The sequence below is a fragment of the Apium graveolens genome, unplaced genomic scaffold (assembly GCF_009905375.1).
Source record: "Apium graveolens cultivar Ventura unplaced genomic scaffold, ASM990537v1 ctg6082, whole genome shotgun sequence".
Classification (NCBI taxonomy): Eukaryota; Viridiplantae; Streptophyta; class Magnoliopsida; order Apiales; family Apiaceae; genus Apium; species Apium graveolens.
The window spans coordinates 34,096-57,328 of NW_027419216.1; the positions used below are offsets into that span (position 1 = coordinate 34,096).

At 37.7% G+C, this 23,233-nt stretch overlaps 1 protein-coding gene and 1 non-coding gene across 2 annotated transcripts; one reads left to right on the top strand and one right to left on the bottom strand.

Annotated features, from left to right (window-relative positions):
* Positions 1-15,137: 15,137 nt before the first annotated feature.
* On the bottom strand, positions 15,138-18,485 carry LOC141703015 (uncharacterized). Its single transcript, XM_074506636.1, has 6 exons — positions 18,119-18,485; positions 17,598-17,769; positions 16,792-16,991; positions 16,268-16,452; positions 16,008-16,113; positions 15,138-15,433 (listed from the first exon to the last, which is right to left on the bottom strand). Exons 1-6 carry the CDS (start codon positions 18,483-18,485, stop codon positions 15,138-15,140), a joined length of 1,326 nt encoding a protein of 441 aa, XP_074362737.1.
* Positions 18,486-19,439: 954 nt separating this feature from the next.
* Positions 19,440-19,544, top strand: LOC141703016 (small nucleolar RNA R71). The gene has a single exon (XR_012567331.1). It is a non-coding gene; the product is annotated as a small nucleolar RNA R71 (small nucleolar RNA).
* Positions 19,545-23,233: the final 3,689 nt, after the last annotated feature.

Consider the following 23,233-nt stretch of genomic DNA (forward strand, 5'->3'; position numbering starts at 1 on the left):
CAAGCCTTGACCTTGATACTATTGATTTTCTTCAGACTAAATCCTTGTAATAAATTGATACCCTGACGAGATCTCTGTCACTTGATTAAATCCACAATCTTGATTTATATCACTGAGGCTTGATCAATTTCTTGAGCTTCTTCCAGTGAATTAAGTCTTCAAGTCTGTAGATGAATAATGTTTCTTAACCCTTTGACAGATATTACTTTGTGAGATCTCTCTAACGATAGATCCACTATTTACTTATTACATTCTTATTTGAGTTGAGTTAAATCCTCGAATAAACAAATAGGCTATAACATATGCCTTTCAATCTCCCCCTATTTGCTTGTTAGACAATAACAACAAATACCTAGAGGATAACTCAACTAACAAATAAGAAAAAGATATAAACAGTAATGCAAAGTAAATAGTAGAAAAGTTCTGGATTATATTTAACATTTTCCAGATTCCAAAAGAAATTTATAAGTGAATACAAGATAGATGTTCCTCTAGCCTGAACATATAACTACATTAGTCTATCTTGATTCATAAAGCTCTAATCATATTACATTGAGTTTTGAGCTAATTGAATTCAGTTGTCTTCTCTTCTGACTTCACCTTCTTCTAAATCTTAAAGCAACTCCTTATCAAAGACACGATCCTTTTCTGAAGTGAAGCTTGCTGGTCTGACTGGTTGAACTCCAACTGACTTCAACTTATTCTTGAACTGATTGTACCTTTTAATATTCTTTTCACAATAAGCCTGAATCAATTCAGCAGCTTGAGTCTTCAACATGGATGAGTATCCAGCAGTTCTTAAATGATGTTCCATCCAGACCAGATGCTTAGCTGAGTAGTCTTTAAGAGATTGTGCATCTAGCTGACAGATTTGAAGACAATCAGACTTAAAGAATCTCACCTGATGAGGATTGTTGACCACTTGAGGACTAGCCCTGCTGGCAAACTCTTTGAGCCTTTCTCGAAGAACTTCATTCAATTCTGAGCTTCTTTTTACTTTGTTGAGAAGAACCCAAATCTCTGACAAAGAACGATTCTCAAACAGATAAAGTGACACCTTGAAAGATCCTTCGCTTTGACAATATACAAATATGCTCATTTCATTTAGAGATTTGTCAAAAGCAGCTGTGATCCTTGAGACTTCAGTCTTGATAGCATTCATGTACATGTCATTGTTAGGATTTGAGATTTCCAGCTTATCAAGAAGATGTAGGAACTGCCTATCATTGTTAGTGCTCAGCTGAGGCATATCAAGTACTTTCCTAACCTCATCCCATTTTTCACCAATCTCCAGCCTTACATCTCTTCTCCTTTCTTTGGCTTTAATGTCATGAAGACGTTGCTTTTCAAGAATTTCTATTCGTTCAATGCTTTTCCTCATGTCAATGATCTGGGATACCTTTTTGAGTTCAGCTTCTTTTCTTTTCAAGTCTGACTGCTGTTGCTGAAACTCTTTCTCAAAGATAGGATCCACTGTAGCTTCCTCTTCCCATTCTCCAAAATCACTTTCCTCTTCAGCTTCAAATAAACCATCTTTATCTTCCAAGACTGGTTCAGTGGGAATGTCAAAAATATCAAAGTCATCATGTTCTCCACTGTAGTAGACATCATCAGCCTTTCCTTTGTCTCCAGCAGAGGTATCTTTTTCTTTTCCCTTTCCACTACTCCCTTTCTTCTCCCCCTTAGTTGAGGGATCCTCTACTGACTTTCCTTTGGAACCTCCATGTCCTCCATCACCTCCAGAGGCTGAGCCTCCACCAGACGGCCCTTCAAAGTAAGTTCTTTGTTCTTCATTAGGGCAGTGAGAATTCTTGATCATGAAATACAAGTATTTCATCCCTTCATTGAGATGTTCCATGCCCGTTTCTATCTTTAAAAATCTGGAGGAGTCCCGTGAATGATTCATTTCAACCAGGTCTTCAAGAGAATTCATTCTTGTATGTAGAGAGCATAAGTTAGAAATGTCATCAGCTGATAAAGTTGGAGTTTCCTGAATGGATTTGAGCTTTGGTATGACAGTGGTCTTGAGATCTAAGATATCATTCCTGATGAGTGCCAGCTGATTGTTGACAGAGGTGGAAGAAGAAGACCGTTCAACCACTTGTGCTTTGAATGTTTGAGCTTCAGCTTGGCTTTTAGCAAGTTCTTCTTTTAAAGCAGCAATTTGAGCTAACAGGTTTTCAGTGTCTGTGTCTGTGTGTGCTCTCACCTGAATTTCACTCGTGTTTGGTTCACTCACCTCACGTGCTTGTGTTTCTCTCAATATAATTGCTCATGAGGAGTCTTCCTATTACTGTTCTTCTGTACCTACAATTAAAATCACCCTAGCCTCTTCAAGAGAGGTCAGTGGTGGTGCAATGGGAATTTACGAGTCCCGATCCTCAGTCAAACCTATCATTTCATATGAAATAGATGTCTGAATTGCTTCAGGGATAGATTGACCGAGTTGCCCTCCACTTTCTCCAGATAAATCTGCGAGTGGAGAATCCCGTGAGGTAGCTAGAGCTGTTGGATCTGGGAGGGGAGAAAATGACTCTATTAAAGGTGGCTGAGAGTCAGATTTTCCCTCAGAAGCATGTGACTGCTCTTCTGCCGTAACTATGGCAGGCACTGTAACCGACTCTATGTGCACTCCTCGCTCTGTATCCAGAGTAACATCTGTGGGTATGTATGGTTCCATTATGAGTAATGGAATTGTGCTTGACTCAGTACAGGATGCCATGGCCCTATGGCGAATTTCAATAGATTCATCCTGTTGAGAGGATGTTTCTAGTAACTGTTCAGTGGCCATTTCAAAGTCCATGTCCTGTTGGGAGGACAAGGATGGGCTTTCAGATGCCTCAGTAAATGTTCTTCTTTTCTTCGGAGGAGGCAGAGCTGAGGGTTCATTCACATCCACCAATACACTACTTCCTATTAACCTTCTGGGTAATATTTTAGACAGTGGGGGAGAGGTTGAGATAGGTTGTGACTCTGTGTTTGGCTGTATGACCTGGGATTGAAGCTGTGGTTCTACAACTTCATGGTCAGTCCTATCGACCACTGGGGGTCTTTCAACAGAAGTAGGAATGGAGTGAGAGTGAGGAATTACTACTTGTAATGGAAGAGCATCTGATGTTGGAGGAGCCTGGGTGGCTTGAACCACTGGAAGTTGAGCTTGCTGTTCATGACCGGGAAGATTGAAAATAGGTAAGGGAATATAAGTGGCCATGAAAGCAGATACAAGTACTGGAACTTGCATGAATTTGAAGGTTGTGTCTTGGCGGGTGTAAATCTTTTTGCTTATAGGAGGGGGTTCGGTTACTGCGGAGTTAGCAAAAAGGGCTTTATGCTCAGGTGAGAGAATATGTTCTGTTATGAGCATGAGAAAATGAGCATAGTAACACGAGACCCTACGATTTGTAGAATGATCACGTAACGCAGTAGTGAGACGTCTCAAGAGAATGGGTAAAAGTAGTTTGCTAAAATTGATCCTTTGATTGAAAACAACCGCAAGACCAATATACTGCAAAGTGGAAGTGATGTTGTGAAAGTTGGATTTAGTGCAGTTGGCAAACACTTTAGAAAGTGTATCGAAGAAAATGTCCCATTCAGACACCAAATTGGATTTTGAAAGTTTGGTTAAATTGATCACCCCCTGATAGTGAATAGCATGGAAAAAGTTTGAAATATCATTTTCAGAGGGCAAATTACAGAAATTGTCCATAGGAAAATTTAAAGCTCGATTGACGACTGTTTCATCAACCACATACTGTGTGTTTGCCACGGTGAATGAAAACGATTTAAAATCATCGGCCACAGTAGAGGTTGTGCAAATCAGTCTTAGCAGATCAATATTTAAAATCACATTTGATTTAATAGCAGAGCTAACAATCGAATGGTCATTTAAAAATCTAATCCACGGCTTAAATTTTTCTACATCACATTTATCTGGATTAAAATAACCAACCTGATTATGCGTGACAATTTGGAAATTGAGAGCCATTAAAAATATAATAAAACACACACTTTCAGAATTTTAAGAATAATATTTAAGAAAATTCGAATTAAAAAAAAATTTAATAATTCGAATTAAGTCAATTATATTCGAAAAACTTAGAAAGTAATGTATCTCGTTAAAATTCTTAACTCGCAATAACAAATCTGAAAAACCGCACAAGACACAAAATAATAATAAATAACACAAGAAAAACACACAAAACAAAACAAAAGTTAATACCCAATTATAAATAAGCAGATTTAAAGAACGAGAAAAATGATTCGAAAACGAAAAAAAATTTTGATAGAAAAAAAATTTGGCAGCACTTCCTCACTGTATGTATACACACGTATGTATATGTAACAGTGAAGTGTGCTGAGTAAAAACTCGAGCAAAAGAAATACTAATGGCGGTTGAGATGGTTCGAAGAGAGAGAGAAGAGAAATAGTTGAGTTTTGAAATGAAGAGAGAAAGAGAGACTGTTGATTTTTTTTAAAAAAAAAATAGAACTGAACTGATGAAAATAAAACAGACACAAAAATGATTAAGTAGTATAACTGGTATGACAATCCGGGATTGTCATACAGATTGTCATACCAGCTTAAAGACAGAAGAAAATAAAAGAAATAAAATTAATAAACACTAAATATATATAACTGGTATGACAATCTGATAGTCATACCGATTGTCATACCGGTATAAAATAAAAGAAAAAAAAAATATATATATATAAGGTTTATAACTGGCAAGACAATTGATAGTCATACCGATTGTCTTGCCAGTATAAAACTATACTGATAACCAAAATAACACAATTATATACTGAAATGACTTTCAGCAAGACAATTTCAATTGTCTTGCCGATTGTCATTCTGGAAATAAAACAATTATAAACAAAATTAGTATGTACATATTTATATATATATATATATACTGAAATGATTTTTAGCAAGACAATTTTAATTGTCTTGCCGATTGTCATTCCAGTAGAAAGACAATTAAATACTTACAGAAAATATTTATAAAAACAAAGACAATATTTCAGAATTAAATATTTTTATTCCAAAAATAGATTTCTGTTGAATTTTAGCAAATAAAATTCATAGAAAAATATTTTTAGAGAAAATAAAATATTCTGAGATATTTGAAATTAACAAGTAGAGTAAATAAAACAGATAAGATAATATAAATTACATAGAATTAAGCAAGAAATATGATAAAATGATAAAATAAATTTGTAAATTCATTCAAGAACAGATCTCAGATATTAACTAGATTAATCACTAAAACTATTCAACATACCCAATTTACCAACTAATCTGGTAAATGTGGATTCATCAAGTGGTTTAGTGAAAATATCTGCTATTTGTTCTTCTGTTGGAACAAAAAATAGTTCAACAGTACCATTCATGACGTGCTCTCTAATAAAATGATACCTGATGTCAATGTGCTTTGTCCTCGAGTGCTGCACAGGGTTGTTGGTGATGGCTATTGCACTTGTATTGTCACATAAAATAGGAATTTTTATTCAATACAGAGCCATAGTCTCGTAGCTGGTTCCTAATCCACAAGATCTGAGCACAGCAGCTTCCAGCAGCAATATATTCAGCCTCGGCCGTTGAGTTGGAAACTGTTTGCTGTTTCTTGCTGTACCATGAGACTAGTCTGCTACCTAGGAATTGACAACTCCCTGAGGTGCTTTTCCTATCAACAACACTTCCTGCATAATCTGAATCTGTATATCCAACAAGGTTAAAACCAGATTCTTTAGGGTACCAAATACCTAGATTTGGTGTTCCCTTAAGATATCTTAAGATTCGTTTAACAGCAACGAGATGAATATCTCTAGGATCCGCTTGGAACCTTGCACATAAGCATGTAGCATACATAATATCTGGTCTACTTGCAGTAAGATAGAGTAATGAGCCAATCATACCTCTGTAGCTTGTGACATCTACCTTAATGGAGTTTTCACATGGTCCAAGCTTGACAGTTGTAGTTGATGGAGTCCTTGCTGATGCAGAATCCTCTAGATTGTACTTTTTGAGGAGTTCCTTGAGATACTTGGATTGACAAATAAATGTTCCATCTAACCTTTGATTTACTTGTAATCCAAGAAAGAACTTCAGCTCTCCCATCATGCTCATTTCAAACTTGCTGTGCATTAACTTAGCAAATCTCTTACAGAGATTATCATTAGTAGACCCAAATATTATATCATCCACATAGACTTGGACTAATATAGTATCATTCTTATGTTTTATAGAAAAGAGAGTTTTGTCTATGACACCTCTAATAAAGCTATTTTCAATAAGAAATTCAGAGAGAGTGTCATACCATTTTCTCGGAGACTGTTTGAGTCCATAGATAGCCTTGAAAAGAAAGAAGACAAAATCCAAATGATCTGGATCTTCAAAACCAGGAGGTTTCTCTATATATACCTCTTCATCAAGCTTTCCATTCAGAAAGGCGCTCTTGACATCCATTTGATAAACTTTAAAGTTTGAGAATGCTGCGAATGCCAGAAATATCCTGATAGCCTCAAGTCTAGCCACTGGAGCATAGGTTTCATCATAATCAATGCCTTCAGCTTGAGAATACCCTTTTGCTACCAGTCTTGCCTTGTTTCTTGTAACCACACCATCTTCATCTAGTTTATTCCTGAATACCCACCTAGTACCAACAGCTTTCTTGTGTGTAGGTCTAGGTACCAGTTTCTAGACTTGTTGACTTTCAAACTGATTGAGCTCATCTTGCATAGCAATCACCCAATCTGGATCAGTTAGTGCTTCTTCAATCTTCTTAGGTTCCATCTCAGAAAGAAATCCTGAGAACAGACATTCATTTTGAGTAGCACGTCTAGTTCTGACTCCAACATCTGGATCACCAATTATCAACTCAAAAGAATGAGCTTTATTCCAGACAGTCTGTCTTGGAAGATTTGATCTTGATGATTCGCCTTGAAATTCATTGGGATGTTGTGTCCTACTAGATGATCCTTCAGCATCTCCCCCTGAGTTGTTGCCATGTTGACTTGAAGATTCTCCATCAGTAGCAGTGGTATCTCCATTGTTGCCAAAGTTTCCATCACCATTACCTTGAGTATCATCATGATTAACAGGTTCTTCACCAGCAACAATCTCAGGTTCTTGACCATGTTCTGATTCTGAATCTGACATATCATCAAACTTTAGTTTCTCAGAAGGATCTTCAGTTTGGATACTAGGGAGTTTAGTGTCATCAAATGTAACATTGACACTTTCAGTTACTTTGTGTTGATCAATGATATACACTCTGTATGATCTTCTTCCATATCCAACAAAAATACCCTCATATGCCTTTGCCTCGAATTTACCACGACGATCATCTCCATCCTTGAGCACGAAGCATCTGGCACCAAATACATGAAAGTATTTGATAGAAGGTTTCTTTTCATTCAAAATCTCATAAGGAGTTTTCATGAAGTCTTTGTTGATTAGAGTTCGATTCTGAGTATAACATGCAGTATTGACAGCTTCAGCCCAAAAGTACATTGGAAGACCTGATTCACTTAACATCATTCTTGCAGCTTCAATCAATGTATGATTCTTCCTTTCTACCACTCCATTTTGCTGAGGGGTTCTAGGAGCTGAAAATTGTCTGGTAATCCCTTTGTCTGTACAGAATCCATTGAGAAGTGAATTCTTGAATTCTGTTCCATTATCTGACCTTATTGCTCTAACAGGGACATTAGAATCTAACTCAATCATCTTGATATGATCAATCACAACTTGTGGTGTTTCATCCTTAGAGTGAAGAAATAAAACCCACGTATACTTGGATAGTCATCAACTATCACAAGACAGTAACACTTCTTTGACATCGAAAGGACATTAACTGGTCCAAATAAATCCATGTGCAATAATTGCAAAACACCAGTTATGGAAGATGTGTCAGTGCTTCTGTGACTTGCTTTCTTTGACTTTCCTTTCTGGCAAGCCTCACATAGTCCTTCTGGGGAGAATTCCAGCTGAGGCAGACCTCTGACCAATTCTCTTTTGACAAGAGAATTCATTGTTTTGAAATTGAGATGAGAAAGTCTCTTGTGCCATAGCCAACTCTCATCTGACGATGCCTTTGCATAGAAACAATTGACTTCAGGATTGCTTCCAGAGTTCATGTCAGCTACGAACAGATTTCCTTTCCGGATTCCCATCAAGGAGGGTTTTTCACTTTTCTTGTGCAGAATCTGACACTTTAGCTTGTCGAATAAAACATTGTAGCCGTTGTCACAGAACTGACTAATGCTAAGCAGATTGTGTTCAAGTCCTTGCACAATATACACATTTTCAATGATGACATTTCCAGCTAGCAAATAGCCATATCCCTCCGTTAAACCTTTGCTGTTATCTCCAAAGGTAACCACTGGGCCAGCTTTCTCAACCACATTTGATAGCAGGGCTCTATCTCCGGTCATATGTCTTGACGATCCGCTGTCAAGAATCCACACTATCGGTTGTACCTGTTTAATGCCCTGCAATACAGATGGATTAGACCTTCTTCGGAACCCAAGCTTGGCTGGGTCCGGCATATTTGTAAAATTGGCCTTTATCAGGCAAAACAACATTCTTAATTTTAATATTCTCAACTTTCTCAATGACTGGACATTTGACCTTGTGAACAGCCTTGACAAATTTCTGTTTAGGCTTAGGCACAAATGTCTCCTTTCTAGCTTTAGGAGGACTAGCAGTCTTAGACCTATCATGCTTTCTATTATTCACATGCTGACGAGGAGTAGTCTTATCATTAGAAACATGCTTACCATTAAAATAAGCATACATCAGATTAAAAGCACAAGACATACAATCAGGAACACCACATGCTTTATGAGAGGGATTAACAATAGGCAACTTATGCATGGTAGACATGGCATTTGTGTTATCCAACTCATGTGTGTCTGAGTTAGTCTCAGTTGCTTTCACAACCTTGACTGGAACTTTTGACACACTTGACTTGGAGACAGCTTTCTCATTAGCATTATCTTCAGCACAGATTTCTTCTTGAATAATAAATGAGGTTCATCAAATGGTTCAGCAATTGATTCTTTATAGAGGGGTTCATCAACACCCTTAAGCACATGTGGTACTTCCCTGCCTTTAGCACAAACATGAGGAGGGGAGTTTATGCCTAATTTTCCAATAGCAGCATTGTAATCATAACCTATTCCAGATGTTTGATTAACAGCTTGCTTATTGTAAAACTCTTTGGACTTCAAACAAGAATTAAAGTAAGTTTTAACCTTAGCCTCAAGACCGTTGATCTTGTCTTTGAGAATAGTTTCAAGTTGTCTATAACAGTCAACTCTATTCTCTAGAAAAGATACTTGTTCTTTTAATTTATCTTGATTAATGTGCACAAGTCTTAATTCATTGACCTCTTTCTCAAGGTCTTTGATTTGTTGATTTAACAATTCATTATCACGACGAGCACAATCTAAGGAACCTCCTAGATGATAAACTAATTCAGCATCAGTAAATTTTACCTCTTTTTCTTGACGATGAGGTGTTTGCATCACTAGCCATGAGAGCAAGATTCCCAACTTCTTCATCTTCACTGTCAGTATCATCCCAGCTTCTTTCCTTTGCCAGGTAAGCCCTTTCAGATTTACTCTTCTGATTAGAATCGTAAGAGTTCTTCCTAACTTGTTTTGGCTTCCTGCATTCTGTGGCAAAGTGTCCCAACTCATTGCAGTTGAAGCATCGAATGGTGCTTCGATCAACCATCCCTGTTTTATACCCACCACTGCTGATGTTAGAGGATGAAAATCCACCTTTCTGGAATCTGTTGTAGTTGGACTTGTACTTGAACTTGGGATTCCTTTTGAATCTGACATTTGAGAATCTCTTGACAATCAGGGCCATTGACTCATCCTCCAATTGCTCCAGTTCTTCCAAGGAATAAAAATCATCTCCTGATTGATTTGTAGTAGGAGGATCAAATTCTGCTACTATCACATTTTCTTCAACCTTGGAAGACTGTACCATTCTTTCTGATTGTTGAGATTGTTGTTGATATTGTGGTTGTTGTTGTTGTTCATCAGCTACTAGAGCAGTAGACGTGCTGACCACTCTTTCTTTTCCGTAAACTTCCTTCTGCTGAATCTGCTCCAACTCATAAGTCTTTAACACACCATAGAGCCTTTCCAAAGAAATCTCACTCAGATCTCTTGCTTCTCTTATGGCAGTGATTCTATGTTCGAGATGAGTTGGCAGTGTTAAAAGGAACTTTTTGTTGACCTCCCTGATGGAATAGTATTTACCATTAATGTTCAGGTTGTTGATCAATGCATTGTACCTCTCAAACACTTCAGTGATTCCTTCTCCTGGATTGGATTTAAAGTATTCATACTCAGAGGTTAGGATTTCTAATTTGTTCTCCCTAACTTCCTCTGTGCCTTCATTAATAACCTCAATAGTTTCCCAGATATGTTTGGAATCTTTACAATTCATCACATGTCTATTCATCAAGGGATCAAGGGAATCTACTAAAATTAATTGAAGGCTAGCATCCAGGGAGGCTTCTTCTTTTTCAGCAGGAGAAAAATCCTCAGGATCTTTCACATAAGTTCTTGTTTTGGTAATCACCACATCATTTTCTATTACCTCTGGTTCAATAACCATCGGAATTTTAGGACCCTTCTTTAACACTTCCAGATATTTGGGATTAGCAACTTGTAAAAACAATAGCATCTTCTTCTTCCACATGATATAATTTCTTTATCAAATAGTGGAATTTTAACGGTTCTAACTTTTTGTGAAGTCATTATGAATTTTTGAATAAATAAAAATTCAAGGAGTGAAAGAAACACAAAAGTCTAGGATCTTGATTTGTTCGTTAATCAGAAGGCTCTGATACCAATTGTTAGGTCCCAATATGTTTGTAGAAGGGGGGTTGAATACAAACTATACCGTTTAATCGAATAAAATGCGGAATAAAAAGGTGAAACAAAATTCAAGTTAAATAAAACTTTTATTAAACTTGAAATATGTTACAACAACGGTATCTGTTACAAGGGATTAATCTCAAATCAATTATTACAAATCTAGAATAAATTCGACATGAACTTTTTCTATTTTTGCAATAATTAGAATCAAATGCTAAATGCGATTTGAGATTAAGTTCTAGGGATTTTGATCCGCTAGATTGTTACACAAGAACAAGATAAATAATTCTAGTGGTTTGGATTTAACTTTACAATCTAGAATTTTGATCTTGAATAAAGGAGATGAAAAATGAAATGTTTTGCTTTTGTTTCTGCTGTGTTCTTGACTTGTGTGTTCTATGAAAATGATCTGCTTTCTGTTGTTTAAGTAAACAAAACAATCCAGTTGAATCAGCAAGACTTTCGGCAAGACAATCAAATGAACTGGCATGACAATCCATTTGAACTGGTAGGATTTTCGGTGAGACTATCCTTTTGAACTAGCAAGACAATCCCAATAGCTAGCAAGACAATCAGAATGAACTAGCAAGACTTTCGGTATGACTATCAATTGTCATACCGATTGTCATAGTAGTTCAAATCATTTTGTCTTACTGAATTATTAATAGATTTTAATCTAATAAAAATTCTGAAAATCTTTAATATTAATTCTGAATTAATTAATCAATTAATTCAATTAATCAATAAATTAATCTTTACAGATATAATTTATTTTCTTAATTAAATTATATGACTTAATTAATTAGTAGAGAATTAATACTAATCTTGAGCAGCAACCATTCTTCTGAAAATCACTGTCAATTATGAATCAATTCCACCACTTCAATGTTGACACTCGATGTACTGTCTGGTTCATGAGTGACTAACTTCCGTGACGTTTCTTCAAGCCTTGACCTTGATACTCTTGATTTTCTTCAGACTAAATCCTTGTAATTAATTGATACCCTGACGAGATCTCTGTCACTTGATTAAATCCACAATCTTGATTTATATCACTGAGGCTTGATCAATTTCTTGAGCTTCTTCCAGTGAATTAAGTATTCAAGTCTGTAGATGAATAATGTTTCTTAACCCTATGACAGATGTGACTTTGTGAGATCTCTCTGACGATAGATCCACTATTTACTTATTACATTCTTATTTGAGTTGAGTTAAATCCTCGAATAAACAAATAGGCTATAATATATGCCTTTCATATAGAGAACTCAGAGATCTCTACAAGTCAAATTGACTAGGGAGCACTAGAGATCTTGATAAGCCAATATACTTATCGAGATGTCAAGTTCTCTATAGGCCAAAATGGAGATCTCGAGGTAAAATCTCAAAGTACAAAATTGCAGACCAGTTCAATATCCAAGATTCACAATCAACAAATAATCCAAACAGCTGGATTGACAAGTCTCTAAAAAGCAGCTTGAAGGATGTGTAAGATCAATTGTGAACATTAACTAACAAAGGAAGATCAAAGTAAACATAGGATGCTAAGATATGCTAAGCCAGAAATAGAAGATACACTTTTCTTAAAATGGAAATGACAAGTGACTGTTTACTAAAGCTAATAGCATGTCTTATTGTACACTGTTTAAACCAGCAGTTAACTGAATTATAAAGTTAACACTGGTCCTTTAGTTAAAAAAACATTTGAGATAGAAAATCTTGTAACTCTCTCAAGGAGAAGCTAAGCTCTTTATCAACAAAGAGCCTAGAAATTTTGTAGCAAAATATTCTTAATATTAATATAAAATTAAGTGAGGTTTGAAATGATATGTGTTCTTTATTATTGCATGTTTAATTTCTGCAGTAACATATTTCACTACAAGATTTAATTTACTTTGTTCAACCATAAAAAGCTCAAGAAAAACATAAAAACAGTAAAACACATTCACCCCCTCTATGTGTTATTCATTTCCTAACAGGATTCGTATAATAAGCATGAACAATTATGCAAATAATTATGGCCTATATGAACAATTATGCAAAATTATGCAATATGATTCCTATATGAACACGACTCTACTACTACTAATCCTTAAATTACCACCCCCAAACTTAAAATATTCAATAACCCCATTGAAGGCAATAATAAGGATAACAAAGGCATACCTAACTGTCGGCAGGATTACCCTCCTCGGGTGGAGAATCAGGAGGCGGATACACTGTGCTAGCTCCAAAAATTGGCCAATCAATCTCGACACTAGTGGCTCGGAAAGCAGTACCTAGAGCCTGTGTCAAGTCCTCTGTAAAACGGCGGTAAATGTCATGCATAGCATCCATACGCGAGTTAACCACCTGACTAAGCATCACCAAGACTAGACCTATCAACTGTCTTTTACGCATGAGACGATCTAGTAGCTGCCTGCTGTGCACGAGAAAAACCGGGAGGGTCCAGATGGCCACCCTCTAAATCATCAATAATATAGCCCAACCCATTCTCATGGGGCCAACCGCCGTCCCATTCCTCCATCCGAGAAATGGTAGAACCTTCAATAGGGGCACTCGGCATCTACAACTGCTCATGCTCAGACCACCTAACACCCACAGATGTGCATAATTTAGTAACAATAGAGGCATAAAGAATCACCCATATCGTCCCCCCTCACAGAAATCAAAGCATGCTCTGATGAATGACATAACCAAGATCAACATACTCCTCATTCAGAATCCCCCACAAGAGTATGGCACGGTCCACAATGACCTCATACGAATGCGAAGAAGGCATTATATTAGCACACAGAAACAAATTCCATGCCATCACATACCTATTCATGGCAGAAGCAGGGAAGGTAAGTGGCTCAGTTGTACCCACCTTCTATTTCCATTCCGTTCCTGGAATACATAGCTCCTCCAAGATATAGTCCAAATCCAAATCAGCCCGGGTCTTGTGCACCCAATCATCAGCACCCCTAGGCTTCGTAGGTTGATGCAAAACTCGACGAATAGCAGCAGGTCGGTAATCCACAGTCAAACCCCGTACCACAGAAAATCCATTCTTCTCAACCTTAGTATTGGCATAAAACTCCCACACAATGCTCAATGGAACGGCATATGGCACCTTACAAAATCTCTCCCAACCTTTCTCAGCAATCATCTCCAATGGCTTCCCATCTTGAGCTGTAGGCAATAATCCCTTCTCCTTTGCCATCGGTTTAGACATCAATCGAGCAAATTTCATTTGAGCCTCCAGCGAAGTAAACTTATTATCACCACCATCCATACTAGAATCCTCTTCGGAAGAGGGATGAGTGCTACTGCTACCCGTATATCTTGCTCTCTTAGGTGCCATAATCAAACAAGTGAGTGTGAATTGGGTGTAAGTAGTGTATGTAGAGTTAGGATTTGTATGTATATAAGATGGATGTGTATGTAGAGATGTGAATATGTAGGAGGGATATATAAAGGGAATGAGATAGAAAGGCTTTAGAATAATGGTTAGGTTTAGGGTAATTCGGGTAGAAGTGGGGTGTTTTATTTTTGAATTTTTCTATTTTTTTCAAAAAGCACGCGCGGACGCGCTTGGCTAGGGCGCGGGCGCACCTAGCTCCTGTAAAAAAAATTCTCATTTTTATAAGCAAAAACACTTCAGAATGCGCGGGTAGCCTCCCATGAAGCACTTTTTTACGTCTTTAACTTGATGTGAAACTTAGAATTCAAGTCATAGCAAGAAGGGCGGTCACCGCCTTGCGGTTCACCGTATCACCATAGTAATGCTTCAACCTTTGACCATTAACCTTGAATGCTTGGTCCGGATGCTTATCAAAAATCTCCACTGCACCATGTGGAAACAGAATCTTGACTATGAACGGACCTGACCACCTTGACTTAAGCTTTCCTGGAAAAAAGTCTGAGACGAGAGTTGAAAAGTAGGACTTGCTGACCAGGCACAAATGACTTATGCGCTAACCTCCTATCATGCCATCTCTTGACCTTCTCCTTTTATAACTTGTTGTTCTCATAATCCTGTAGACGAAACTCATCGACTTCATTAATTTGAAGCATTCTCTTTTCTCCAGCAGCTAACATGTTAAGATTTAGCTTCTTTAAAGGCCCGTACGCTTTATGTTCTAACTCAGCAGGCATATGACATGCCTTACTATAGACCAACTGGAAAGGAGACATTTTTAGAGGAGTCTTAAATGTTGTTATGTAGGCCCAGAACACTTCATCTAGCTTCAATGACTAATCCTTCCTTGACGGACTCACAATCTTCTCCAAGATTTGCTTGATCTCTCGGTTAGAGACTTCATCCTGCCCATTAGCTTGAGGATGATAAGTTATGGCAACATGATGATTCACACGATACCTTTCCATTAATGCAGTAAATTTGCGATTGCAGAAATGCGATCCCTCATCACTAATTATTACCCCTGGAGTATCGAAATGTGTGAATATGTGCCTATGAAGAAAATTTATCACCACCTTAGCATTGTTGGTTGGTAAAGCCTTAATCTCAACCCATTTAGACACATAATCCACTGCCAAAAGAATTTATTGATAGTTGCACGATGAGATAAATGGTCCCATGAAGTCTATTTCCCATACATCAAAAATCTCAACTTCCAGAAGCACGTTAAGAGGCATCTCATTTCTCTTAGACATATTTCCAACCCATTGACAATGATCACATCTCAACACGAACTAATGAGCATCTTTAAACAAAGTTGGCCAGAAAAATCCCGCCTGAAGGATACGGGCAGATGTTTTCTCTCCTTCATAATGGCCACCATACGCGGTGGCGTGCCAATCTCGCAAAATACCCTCCGTTTTACTATACGGAATTCACCTCCTGATTATCTGATATGCCCCCTGTCTGAATAAGAATGGCTCATCCCATCGATACCACTTCACTTCATGTAAAAACTTTTTCCTTTGAGCATAAGAAAATTATGAGGGAATAACATTACTCACAAGATAATTCACAATATCTGCAAACCACGGTTCTTCTTCCTGCACCCCAAAGAATTGCTCATCAGGAAAAGTTTCATTGATTAACGTGTTATCTTGTGAAGCTTTACCTTAATCTTCCGAACGTGATAGATGATTCGCTACCTGGTTTTCTGTACCTTTCCTGTCTTTGATTTCTAACTCGAATTCCTGAAGCAAGAGAATCCATCGAATTAATTGAGGTTTTGAATCTTTCTTCCAGACCAGATATCTAATAGCAACATGATCAGTGTAAACCGTCACTTTTGTCCCAAGCAAGTAAGATCTGAATTTCTCGAACCCATAGACAATTGCCAAAAGCTCCTTCTCCGTAGTAGTGTAATTCAGCTGAGCACCATTAAGGGTTTTACTAGCATAGTAAAAACATGAAAAATGTTCTTCTTTCTCTGACGAAGAACGGCTCCAACTGCAAAGTCACTAGCATCACACATGATCTCAAAGGGCTCATCCCAATCAGGTGCAGTAATGACAGGTGTTGTAGTCAACTTCTTTTTTAGAGTCTTGAAAGCAGTTAAACATTCTTCATCAAACTTGAAGGGAACATCTTTCTCTAACAAATTGCACAAGGGTTTAGAGATTTTGGAGAAGTCTTTAATGAATCACCGATAAAAACCCGCATGATCAAGAAAACTGCGGATTCCTTTCACTGAGATTGGTGGATGAAGATTTTAAATAACCCCCACCTTTACCTTATCCACTTCCAGCCCCTTGCTAGATACCTTTTGCCCAAGAATGATACCCTGTTGCACCATGAAGTGAAAATTTTCCCAGTTGAGCACCAAATTGGTCTCAACACACCTTTTCAGCACCAAGCTCAGATTATGCAAACACTCATCATAAGAAGACCTGAAAAAAGAAAAGTCATCCATGAACACGTCCACATTAATACCAATCATGTCAGAGAATATGGCCATCATGCATATCTGAAAAGTAGCACGTGCACCGCAAAGCCCGAAAGAAACTCGACGGAAAGCGAAAGTTCCAAAAGGACAAGTAAAAGTGGTCTTCTCCTGATCTTCAGGGGCAATGCAAATCTGATTATAGCCTGAGTACCCATCCAGAAGGCAATAACACTCATGACCAGCCAACCTATCAAGCATTTGATCGATGAATGGAAGCGGAAAATGATCCTTCCTGGTGGCTTTATTCAGTTTCTGATAATCCATGCATACTCTCCACCCTGTGACTGTCCGAGTAGGGATGAGCTCATTCTTCTCATTAGCGATAACTTTAATGCCTCCTTTCTTGGGCACACACTGCACCGGGCTCACTCATTAACTGTCGCAAATAGGATAGATGATCCCTGTGTCCAACCATTTAAGAATTTCTTTCTTCACCACCTCTTTCATGATAGGGTTGAGACTTCTCTGATGTTCAACGGTAGGTTTACTTCCTTCCTCAAACAGAATTTTATGCTGGCAATAGGAAGGGCTGATTTCCTTGATATCTGCTATAGTCCACCCAATTGTTTATTTGAACTCTCTCAGAATGCGCAAGAGCTTGTCTTCATCACTACCTGAAAGGCCAGATGCAATAATAACAGGTAAAGTAGATGCATCACCTAAAAAAGCACACCTCAAGTGATCAGGAAGTGGTTTGAGCTCAAGTGTGGGAGCTTCTTCAATAGATGGTTTAAGACGCTCCTGAGAATTTTTCAGCTCTACTAATCCAAGAGACTCGAATGGCAAATCCAACTTCCTCTTCCACGGAGATGCATTCAAAAACTGAAGTTGCATTACCCCTTCTTCGTCTTCACTATCAGATTCCACTGTTAAGGCTCTGTCTAAGGTATCTGACCATAGCAATTGATCAAATTCCGAATTTACTACAGAGTCAACCAACTCTACTTCATAACACTCATCTTTATCTGTGGGGAATTTCATTACGTCGAAGACATTAAAAGTGATATCCTGATCCTGAACCTTCATTGTAAGTTCTCCATTTTGCACATCGATCAAAGTTTGGCCTGTAGCTAAGAATGGTCTTCCTAAGATAATAGGAATCTTCTTATCCTCCTCAAATTCTAGGATGACAAAATCAGGGGAAGATGAGTTTATCCACCTTAACCAAGACATCCTCCACTATACCTCGCAGATAAGTGATGGAACGATCATCCAGTTGTAAGGACATGTTTGTAGGTTTTGGATCAGGCAGACCAAGTTTCCAGAAGACAAACAATGGCATCAGATTGATGCTAGCTCCCAAGTCACACAAACACTTGTCAAAAGATAACTCGCCAATGGTGCATAATATCGTGAAGCTTCCTGGATCTTTAAGTTTAGGAGGCATTTTCTGTTGCAACACCACACTGCACTCTTCTATTAGAGCAACGGTTTCCAACTCCTCCACGTTCAACTTTAGAGATAGTTTACCCTTCATAAACTTAGCATAGCTCGTCATCTGCTTTAGAGCTTCCGTAAAAGTTATGTTAATATAAAATTTCTTGAAAATCTCCAGAAACTTGGCAAATTGCTTGTCAAACTTCTGCTTCTGAAGTCTTTTAGGATATGGAGGAGGCGGATAGACCTGTTTGTCTCCTGTATTTTGCTCAGGAATAGTGTGTTCAACAGAATTTTTCTTCATTTATGCTTCTCCATCCTTTTGATCAGCTGCATCATAAAAAATTATAGTTTCTGGTACAGGGGCAGGCGCAGATGCGTCTGTATGGAGCGCGGGCGCTCTTGGCTTTTGCCAAAAATTTTCAGATTCTGAATTTTGATGGTTAGCGACCTTTTCAGACCTCAGAATGATTGCTTTCAACTATTTTTTGACTTCCCTCTTGCCTGGGTTAGCTTCCGTATCACTCGGAAGAGTTCCTTGTGGTCGATTTAGCAGTGCATTAGCAATTTGTCCTATTTGATTCTCCAAAGTTTTGATTGAAACCGCTTGGCTTTTACACATTAGCCTCAATTCCTCCAATTCAGATTTTTCATTAGAAGATTGACCGACACTTCCATGAGATTGTTGTTGCATTATCGGTGGCTGAAATTGTTGCCTTGGTGCATACTGTTGTTGAAAACTAGAAAGGTTGAATGGCTTGGCTCCAAACTACTGATAAGGCTATTGTGGATGCTGCATACCACTCTGATTATTATTCCAGTTGAAATTAGGATGGTTTCAGTTATTAGGATGATAAGTGGTAGGAACTGGTTGTTGTGGTCTCTGAAAATTGCTCAAAAATTGTGTCAACTCACCAGATATAGCACATTGCTCCGTCTATATGCTCCTGCATAAAGCTCACAAATACTTGCTATCTGATGAACTCCATAGTTAGTCGGAGAATCCACTTTCATAGTCAACACCTTTAGCTGAGCTGCTATAGCCGTAGCTGTATCCACCTCCAGAATTCCTGCTACCTCGCCTTGTGGCAGTCTCTGATTTGGGTTTTGATATTAATTAGCAGCCATCATTTCAATTAGCTCATACATTTTTTCATAGCTCTTAGCCCATAAGGCCCAACCTGATGCTGCATCTAGCATGGGTCTCGACTGTGCTCCCAACCCATTATAAAAGCAATTGATTACCATCCAATCAGGCATTCAATAATGAGGACACTTTCTAAGCATCTCCTTGTAGCGCTCCCAAGCTTCACATAACGATTCTCCTGACTGCTATACAAATTGAGTAAGAGCATTCCTGATTGCAGCTGTTTTTGCCATAGGGAAGAATTTAGTAAGAAATTTCTGAGCAAGATCCTCCCAAGTCGCAATAGAACCTGCCGGTAGAGAGTGTAACCAGCTCTTAGCTTTATCCCTCAGAGAAAATGGAAAAAGTCTCAATTTCACAGCATCTTCCGAAACACTGTTGAACTTAAAGGTGCCGCAGATCTCAATGAAATCCTTAATGTGCATATTGGGATCTTCTGTTGGAGCACCCCCAAGATGGATTGAATTCAGTACCATTTAAATCGTGCCATGCTTGATTTCAAAAGTATTAGCTGCAATAGCTGACTGGCAATGCTAGACTGAATGTCATTGATTTTCAGTTGAGAATAATCCTTCAATGCTTTCGTTTCTGCTGCTGGTTCTCCCATTGCAATGATCACTTCCATTTATACTTCTTCTAGTTTATCCTTACGAGATTGAGAACATGTTCGTATACACGCTCGATCGAATACCTGAAACACAAAAATAAAGTAAACTTTGTAAGAAGAATAATCCGAGCCAGTGAACTTCAATGACCACTGATGACAAGCACATAAACTAAATTTAACACCGATCCCCGGCAGTGGTGCCAAAAACTTGTTCGCACTAAAAAACGCAAGCGTACACGGTCACAAGTAGTATAAGATTAAGTTAGGTTCGTTTCCACAGAGATTGATTAATTCAGAATATGCATTTATGTAACAATGTATGATTATTATTCACTACTAAGACAAGTATCAAATTGAGTTTAGTTATCTAAAATTAATTATGCTAGAATGAATTAACTAAGAGATTGAAAAGCAAGTTACTTATATGAAATAAAACATGGGATTCTAACTTTATTAAATACTTCGTTCAGAGTTTATGCCTTTAATCATAGTATGTGACAGTTATGATAACTAATTAGACAACACGAAATTAGTACACGCTATCTTTCAATATACGTGTGCCCTACTACTCAGCATCCACAAATAAGATGGAAGCTGGGCAGACACCAATTATGCTTAGACCCCAGATGTCTATAATATTGGAAAAGATAATGGTTTAAGAGCAAGTTATCCATTGAGATTACATAGGGCAACGTAAGATGATTAAAATTACACTACGAATTATGCATGTTAAAACATCCATAAACCTATACTAGCATGGAAAGTTCTAAACCCCTATATCCACTTTCGCATTCAATAGAGATTAACAAACAACTTAGATGTTAGCTACGCATCCAAGAAGATTAAGCAGAACCATACTAGGAAATCAATAATTCATCATACACTGAAAACTTTAGGCAATCAACTACTAAACTCCATAAATAAATTCATTAGAATCCTACGATAACGATTAGTTCATAATCGAACGTCTCGTCATCATCGGTTCCAATGAAAACATGATAGTAATAAGGTTCTGAATACTACAAGAGAATATTAAAGTATTAAGGTTTAGAAAACAAATCCAAAACAAGCATCCAAAGTATCGCCTAATTAGAAGAATATAAAAGAACGATATAGAACTAAATCTTCTTCTTCCTAGCCGTCTTGTGTGCCTTAGGTTTCCAGAGTTCTTCCCTTCTTTCTCATTGTTTAATTCGTCTCCTTTTCTTTATTTATATGCTCCAGGTTGAGTTGACCGCTCAGAATATCCAAAACATACTAGAAACAGGATTCTGCCAACTCGACCTAGCGTGGGCGCGCTTGTATGGAACGCGGGCGCGCTCTGCTACTGGAACTAGGGCGCGGATGCGCTTGGCTTCTGGAAAAATTCCTGCAGATTTATTGTTTCTCGTTCTGATCTTCTCGCAAGCGCTCACACTTCCAATTCCTGATCTCTTATCAACATAGAAGCATATAAAAGTCCATTTGCCTCCAACTGAAGCCCTGCACATACTCAACATAAAATGCATTAAAAATACCACATACTTGAGGTCAAAACATCAACGTAAGCCGATATGAAGCGTTCTAAATGGAAATAAAATCCACTTATAATTTCCACCACTCCATTTTGTTGTGCAGTCCTTGCTGCTGAAAACTCATGCATTATCCAATTTTCTTCACAAAATAACCTCATTGCAGAGTTATTGAACTCAGTTCCATTGTCACTCCTAATTCTTCTAACTTTGAGATCAGGATGATGGTTGACTTGCCTTATATGATTGATAACGATTTCACTAGCTTCATCTTTAGATTTATGTCCATGAAAACTTTGAGAAATCATCCACAACCACTAGACAATATCTTTTCTTTGAGATTGACAACACATTGACTGGTTCAAACAAATCCATGTACAATAGCTGCAGATGTTCTTCAACTATAGATACAAGCTTCTATTTTAATGATGCCTTGATTTGGTTTCCCTTTTGTTAGGAATCACACAATCCATCTTTTGAGAACTCAACTTGAGGAATGCCTCTTACTAGGACTTTCCTGACTAATTCATTCATAGTCTTGAAGTTCAAATGAGACAGTTTCTTGTGACATAGTCAACTTTCATCTTGACTTGCTTTGCTAAAAAGATAAGTGATAGAATCTGCATTTGATGAGTTGAAGTCAGCTAAATACATATTTCCTTTTTTCACTCCAGTGAGAACCACTTTATTGTTCTTCTTGTTTGTAATAACACATGCTTCAGAATTGAAGGTTACTGAGTTGCCTTTGTCACATAGCTGGCTGACACTCAGAAGATTGTGTCTGAGTCCATCCACTAGAGCAACTTCTTCAATGATGATATTCTCCTTAGAAATCAAGCAATATCCAACAGTATACCCATTTATGTCATCTCCAAAAGTGATACTTGGGCCAGCTCTCTCCTTGAACTTAGTGAGCAGGGTAGAGCCTCTAGTCATGTGCCTTGAGCATCCACTGTCCATATACCATAGACTTTTTCTGTTTCCCTGCACACAACAAAATCAAATCAAGTTAATTTTGGTACCCAAGTTTTCTCTGGTCCAATTTTGTTAGCCTTCTTTTAGGTTTCTTGGGCTCTTCCTCAATTGACTTAGGTGATTGAGATTCAACCTGGCTCATTAGAGTGGGGCTTTGAAAACCATTAAAAATTGCAGAAATATCAAGCACATATTGGTTAACATAAAATGTCATAGTATGTGCAAACATATTATTCCAATAAGGCATGCTAAATGGCATTTGAGGCATATTAAATGCAGCATATAAGGATTTTTTGCAAATGGCATATTAGAAAATTGTGCATTCAAATTTTGCGCAGGCATGACATTCATTGGAAATGTGGGCATGTTGGGAAATGAGGGAGGTGCAGGCATATCAGATTTACAATTAACAGACAAATGATTAACACTACCACACTTAACACAAATTTTTCTTGGTGCATATTTATCAGGTGTGTAGTTGTTATGTTTGTTAATTTCCACTTTCCCATTCTTGTTATTTTTCCTTTTAGAATCTGCTTTGACCTCAATTTTCTCCAATCTGTAATTCAATTGTTTTATTGACATATGCCCCACATTCACTCTCTTGTTCTTTTTGACTTGACTTGATTATCTTGTAACAAAGTTCTTGGAAACTGATCCATATTTCTCATTTAGTTTAGCTAGCTTGACTTTGCTAATTGGCTTATGTTCTGTCAACGGATGAGCATCCTTGTTTTTCAATGGATAATCTTTTTCAGCTTTCGACGGATAAACTTCATCATTTGTTGATTCCACATCCGTTGATAATTCTT